This window comes from Carassius auratus, chromosome 21, assembly GCF_003368295.1.
Source record: "Carassius auratus strain Wakin chromosome 21, ASM336829v1, whole genome shotgun sequence".
NCBI classification, from domain to species: domain Eukaryota; kingdom Metazoa; phylum Chordata; class Actinopteri; order Cypriniformes; family Cyprinidae; genus Carassius; species Carassius auratus.
Genome location: NC_039263.1, coordinates 13048953 through 13055443, shown reverse-complemented (window position 1 = coordinate 13055443; position 6491 = coordinate 13048953). Strand labels below are relative to the sequence as shown.

The 6491-nt window shown below is 37.8% G+C and overlaps 1 protein-coding gene across 1 annotated transcript in view; it reads left to right on the top strand.

Annotated features, from left to right (window-relative positions):
- The first annotated feature begins 890 nt into the window (after positions 1 to 890).
- LOC113038576 (dixin-A-like) overlaps positions 891 to 6491 on the top strand; it is a 28295-nt gene continuing 22694 nt past the window's right edge. Inside the window, exons 1-4 of the mRNA XM_026196090.1 lie at positions 891 to 1523; positions 5430 to 5559; positions 5645 to 5770; positions 5855 to 6104. Of these exons, the coding sequence (XP_026051875.1) occupies positions 1464 to 1523; positions 5430 to 5559; positions 5645 to 5770; positions 5855 to 6104 (566 nt within the window). The 5' untranslated portion in view covers positions 891 to 1463. The remainder of the gene's footprint in view (positions 1524 to 5429; positions 5560 to 5644; positions 5771 to 5854; positions 6105 to 6491) is intronic.

Genomic DNA, 6491 nt, shown 5'->3' with positions numbered 1-6491 from the left:
ATTTAACTGTCCACAAATTCAAGCAATTAAATAAAAAATAGCCATGTATGAGTTATGTTTTTATATTCATTGCACAAGCAACTTTTCTGGATATCAGTAGGCCTTAAATATGCTATTCAGTTGCAGTAACCTAACACTGTTTTTCGTTCCTTAAAGAATTAGTAAGCCAGTGATTCAATGGACAATTTACATTGACACTTTCCCTGCGTCCAGGGAAAAACATGTGCATACTATCCAGACTATATGCCCTAAATAATATTGAAAATTACTATTATCACATTGAATTAAGGATGGATATTATGCACATTGGGACTCAGGCTTTTTTCGTTTCTAATTGAATCAGCCGTTTTGAACGAATCGTTTTATTTGAACGATTCAATTCATCATTTATCAAAACGGGCTTGCTGCCACCTCCTGTTGGTCACATAGACAGTAAAAGAAGGTTGGTCATCATTATTTATCCATGACAGGCCTAAACCAGCCAAGGTCTCAGCACAAAAGCACATTTAGCAAAATATTAATTAGCAATATTGACCAAAATTCCTACATTTCAGGCCCAATAAGGGAAAAAAAGCTTTTAAATAATAGTTCATTTAATAAGGCTAATTTTTCATTAAATAAAAACCTTTTTTTAATTTTGTAATCATGTAAAATTAGCTACAGGACCCACATTTAGAACCATGTTTCCCCCCTCTGCAGTTCTTACAGCAGGGGGAGACAGACATTTGATTAAAATTAAATAAATGGATAAAATAAGATGAAATATGCCGTATTTGTAGAGAGAGCCTTTTATCTCTATAGTAATGGTTCTGTAACTCAGTTTAAATATATATAAAAAAGATAATTGTTATAAGTTTGTTTTATATAAAACTGAGGCAGAAGCAGGAAGCATGAGGCAGGCAGGAAGGATGTGGTCTAATGGGGCTGAACACAATGAAGCCAGAGTAGACTGCGTACAGAATTTCTGATTTCACATCATGATTTTTACACATTGAGGTGTCGTGTTGGGTTTAAACTAGGAGGGGCTGCAGGGTGTGCGATCCAGGCTAGAGCACCTCTTCTGTGCTTTGCGTTCAAGAGGTTTAATTCAATTTAAAATTAGTCATTTCAGTCAGAACAGGTATAATGTGCATTTCTCGATCAAGACCAGTGTACTTTACATCGCAAAGGCTAGAGACAGAAAGCAGCCGACATGAACTCAAGCGTCGCCATAACGACCGCGGAGCCGCTGCTGCGGACGCATGCGCATTAGCTCTCTCCCCATCCGCGTCCACCTCGTATCCTGTTTCAGGTCTAGCGAGCTAACGGGGTGGCACATATGGCCATCGCCGTGAGTGATGTAGTTTCTGTAGTTTCCTTTGTTTACCTCAGTTCCTCCGATATGCGGTCAAAACACTCTCACTGAGTAAGGACGTTAACATTTTCCACCCTTGCTCCCCTCACCCTGATGAAAAGTCGGAAGAATGATCGCATCCCTGTCTAAAGGAAATCTGCTTGACGTGCTGCAGGAGGGTCCTACTGAGGTACTGAACTCCTAAACCCTCACACGTGCATTCTGCGTTTCATTTGCTCGTTTAGGTTCTGTTAAGTTCAGACTCACTAAAAAGTTAAAAGCGGTAGCTGTCGCAACTTACGAAGCGTTTTATTACGCAAGAAACTCCGAAGAGGGCGACGGCATTGTATTGTTTGCACCTTCTGTGAGTAGTGACTGTAGAACAACAGATACCAGGTTCTTTTGAATGTAACTTAGTATTTCATGCTCTAGAACAAAGTTAGTTTACAGTCATTGACCGATTATATTTAATAGAACACATGCAAACTAAAATCCTCGTGCCATATGCGCAAAAACAGAGAGAAGGATTGTCCTGGCAGCTAATAAACAATGGGAGACACAATCCTATTAATCCTGAATTTACGGAGACTGTTTAATGCCACACATGCATAAATAGGTATGTTAGTGTGAATGCATTTACATGGATATTTCAGTTGCAGAAATAATGTTTTGAAAATAATCTTTTTCATATGCAGCTGATTGAAACTGGTTGATTGGTTGACAACATTATGAATTAAGACCAATAAACTATACATTATGCCATAGATACCATGGTTTACTCCATTAACGCAGTCATTTCAATAGTTTGTTTGTAGTAATGCCAGTTTAAGTCTCTAAGTCTTGACAGCTGTTAAGTAATGGAAGACAATCCTATTCATCCTGCATTTATCGACTGTTTCATGCCACACAAATATAAATGTGTATTATTTATGATATGAATGCATTTACAGATGAATTACAATTGCAGAAATATTGTGTTGAAAATAGTGCTTTTGAATTATATGTAGAAAACATGAAATCCTGAATATTGAAACAGGAAGTGATAAAAAGAAGCCATAAATAATGCAATATTTACTCCAAAATTTGCACAATAAAAATTATAATTTCAGTTGAGACACAGTCGGCTATTGTGCTGTATATGTAGTCAGCTCTCTACTTGTGTTACTTTGATATATTTTACAAATAGCAGTGTAGTGCTGCTTTACTTTATATTTTCATTGGAATAACATGATAGTCTTTTAACTGAAGTTATACCCTCTATATAAGTGTTAAAGTCATTTTAACCTGTGGAGATTCCTATATCATGCTTTAAAAATGGTGTTAAGTGTGGGAGGAGGTGTTAAGCATATTATGCCATTTCTGTAATCATCAGACATTCCCTACTGATGTTACCTTAGACTGAGTGCTTCTACATCTGCCTGCCCTCAGACTGTAACCATTAAACCGTCAAGCACTGTTCTCAAACCATCATTGATTTTTTGTTATGAATCCCAGCTGTCTCCACAGATATTTCAGGTCCACCAATATAAAGTGGGATTACAGCAGAACAGCAGGCTCCGGTGATGGAGATGTATCCTTCTGTTGGTTCACTGTGGGAACAGACAGCTCATTTGTACAGCTGGTTGCACATGACTTTTGCTACCTTCCAGTTGTACAGCATGGTCAGCATCTTACAGTGCATCTGTGCTGAAAGTTCTTAGTGTCAGCTGTTCTCACTGGGAAGCCTGTCACTCTGGACCATTGTTAGATTGAAGTGAGACAGATATGCTTCAGACAGAGCTTGCATTGTGTTCGTCAGCCCACCATGTGGCAAATCAATAAATGCTACTGTGCATTGGTCCTCGTGAAAAACATGCAGAGCTCATTTTGTTTTCTTTTATTTTGGTGTGCATGTGTTGTACTTGACTGTTCACGTGTTGGCATGTGATGGGAACTACACATTGGTTGGGAGGTGGAGGCCGAGGAAAGGTTTATCCACAGTCTTCCAGATTAATAGGAGATGTTTTGTCAAGGTGTGACACATGATGTCATAAATGACTGTTCAGTTTCTTTCAAAGTTTTGGGGTCGGTGTGGTTTTTAAATGTTTTTCGAAAGAAGTCTGAGAAGTTTGATGCTCAAGAAACATGCTTTTCATTATACATTTTTAAAGACTCTTGTGCAGCTTAATATTTTCGTGGAAGCTGTGATACATGATATATTTGATGAATAGAAAAATAACACTTTTATACCATTAAAAAAAGTCTTTATTGTTTTGATCAACTTCATGCATCCTTGCTAAAAAAGAATAAATCTTTCAAAAATCTTACTGAATAGTATGTATGTCATATATGAGAAATTTCAATTCTTGGCTTCATTTACTCCATAATTTAGATTTTCTTCCCCCAAAAAGAGACATTTTGAACTTCTATGCACTTTTTCATTATATTTCAATGAACAGGCATCATAAAATTGGTCCTTATGACTGCATTAAACTCCAAATTGAATATGATAATCTTGACATCTGACCTATACTGATTTGTTATGAAATAAATAGTGATCACCGATCAGTATTTTTTTTGGATCTTTTTTTTAATGAATCGGCTATTCTGGTTATGTCAAGTCAAGTCACTTTTATTTATATAAAGCTTTTTATAAAACAGATTGTGTCAAAGCAGCTTTATATTATTAAACAGGAAAATATTGTGTCGATAATGCAAGAGGACGATAGTAAACGCTTTCAGTTAAAGTCAGTTCATCATTGATTCAGTGACGTCATCGTCCAGCTCAGTTCAGTTCAAATAGTATAGGTCGTATAGTATAGTTTACAGTATTGGAACGAATGATTAATTGACAACTACACTGATCTGGTGACTCCAGATGTCATCTGGTGTCATATTTGTCTACAGCTCACTTGTGGGGAATATTATCAGTGAATAATATGTAAATTTTGGTTCGTATCTCTGACAGAGCCATCGTATGGCTTTAGAAGACATATAGAATGTAGTCACATAGACAAAATTTGATACTTTCATGGTGTTTTTGTGTCATTTTTCATCTAAGGTATTGGACTCGTTTATTATAAATAAGTATATGCTATTTCTACATGCTGTATTTTTTCTGCAGCCATCCCACATTCTTCAGCACTTATCATTTTTGCAGGACTGCGGCAAACCTCACTGCAGTCTTTGTGTTCCTACATGTATTTGCTGAAGAGGAAGCGTGAACGTGGGTTGTTAAGCTGTCCTTTTGTGACATGCCAGACAAAGTGCAAGTCAGACTAATCCACGCTGTTGAACCCGGGCGATGCTGACCGGCCGGGGTGAATGAGGAGGGACTTGTTCTGTCAAAGCAGGTGCATCTTGAGCACTGAGGCATAAATTTCTTTTGACAACGGGTATCCTAGTGGGTACCAACACAGGCTTATCCTGCACAACCTATCCACCAGGACTGTCGGCACTAATGATAACTTGCAGTTTAATTCAGTTCAATTCAAGTTTTCACAATGCAAATCGTTGCAAAGCAGCTTTACAGAAAATTAAAGTTTTTACATTATATTTAGTAATAGCTTATCAGTGGTGACTATCTCAAACTGATAGTACTGAAATGTATGATAAAAATCAAGCTGTTAGTTTGTCATGTTATCAAACAGACGGTGAACACTATAAACAGTAATGATTAGATGTTGCAATCAAACGTATAGCAAAAAAGAAACGCACGTAGGGACATTGGCTCCATTGCGACTTGTGATTTGTGCTTAGGCTGAGCTTGAGAAAAGTAACCCTATACTGTAGCATGAGGTTTTGTTTACCTGTTAATTGCAATTTGGAATAATCAGTAATTCAAGGAAAAAGGTGGAAGTTGTTGCTATATAATGGTCAGCTGGATTTCTATGCATGCATGTTTATATACACTCCTGTTCAAAAGTAATTTTGACCTTAGTAAGATTTTTAATTAATTTTTTCAGCAAAGGTGCATTCAGTTGATCAAAAGTTGAAAAGTTGAAAAAAAAAATCTTAAGTAATTAAATAATTAAAAAAATTCTTAAGTAAAATCTGCTCTTGAGCTATAGACTATAACTAAGTTTGCACTAACCTGATGAAATGTTTGTCTGTCAAGCAGCAACTGGCTGCCTATGTGTCTTGGGTTAATGCACAGCTGAGAAAGAAGCCTGGACTGAAACCTGTGAGTGATCTACGGCAGGATCTCAGAGATGGTGTGGTTCTAGCACACCTCATTGAGATCGTGGGTAAGCCTGTACATCATATTCCATTTTTATTGCAGAACTGTGTTATACGCCATTGTATTGAGATGTGTTTTATATATTTGGCAAGCTGGTGAGCTGCTGGATGGCATTCATTATGTGCCACGTGATGACCAGGAGAGGAAGCAGAATGTGGAGAAGGTTCTGCAGTTTGTATCATCCAAACGGATCAGAATGCCCCAGACGTCTGCCAGGGGTGAGTTACAAAGCAGGCTCTTAATCATGGTTAAGCTGATAAAACTGCTTATTTAAGATCTCTTCTATCTCTCTGTACTCAAAGACATAGTGGAGGGGAACCTCAAATCTGCCATGAGGCTCATACTCGCTCTAGCTGCACATTTTAAACCCTCCGCATCAGCCAGTCACAGAGCTGGAGCTGGCGTAGGCAGGAGTTCCACTGGCTCCTCGGCCAATCACAGACCTCATTCCACTATGGCCATGGCCCAGAATGCAGCAGCAGCACTAGCAGTAGCAAGGGAGGATGCCTCTCGGCCTGGCCGCTCCGTCTTTCATCTAAGGCAAGAATGGAGGTACATGTAACTTTATTCTTCCCTTTACCTCCTGTTTATTGTTTATGTTTATTCATTTAGAATTGCTTCCATAGAGTAGCTTTTCTTAAATCTCCTTCTCATTTTATAGGGTTAGTTCTCCATAATATTCTCACTAGCATATTTCACTACAACTACATCTTAAATCATCCACTGGAACACCACTCTCTCATACAACAGTGGAAGCTAGATGACTGTTTATTAAGTTTTAAATATGGATATTTTTCTTACACAAAAGTGTTTTAATTCGCTTCAGAAGGCCTTTATTATTCCCCCAGAGCCGTGTGCACTTTTTTTTATGATGAATGGATACACTTTTTGGGGCTTCAAAACATCGACCCCCATTCACTTCAATTATAAACTTAGAAG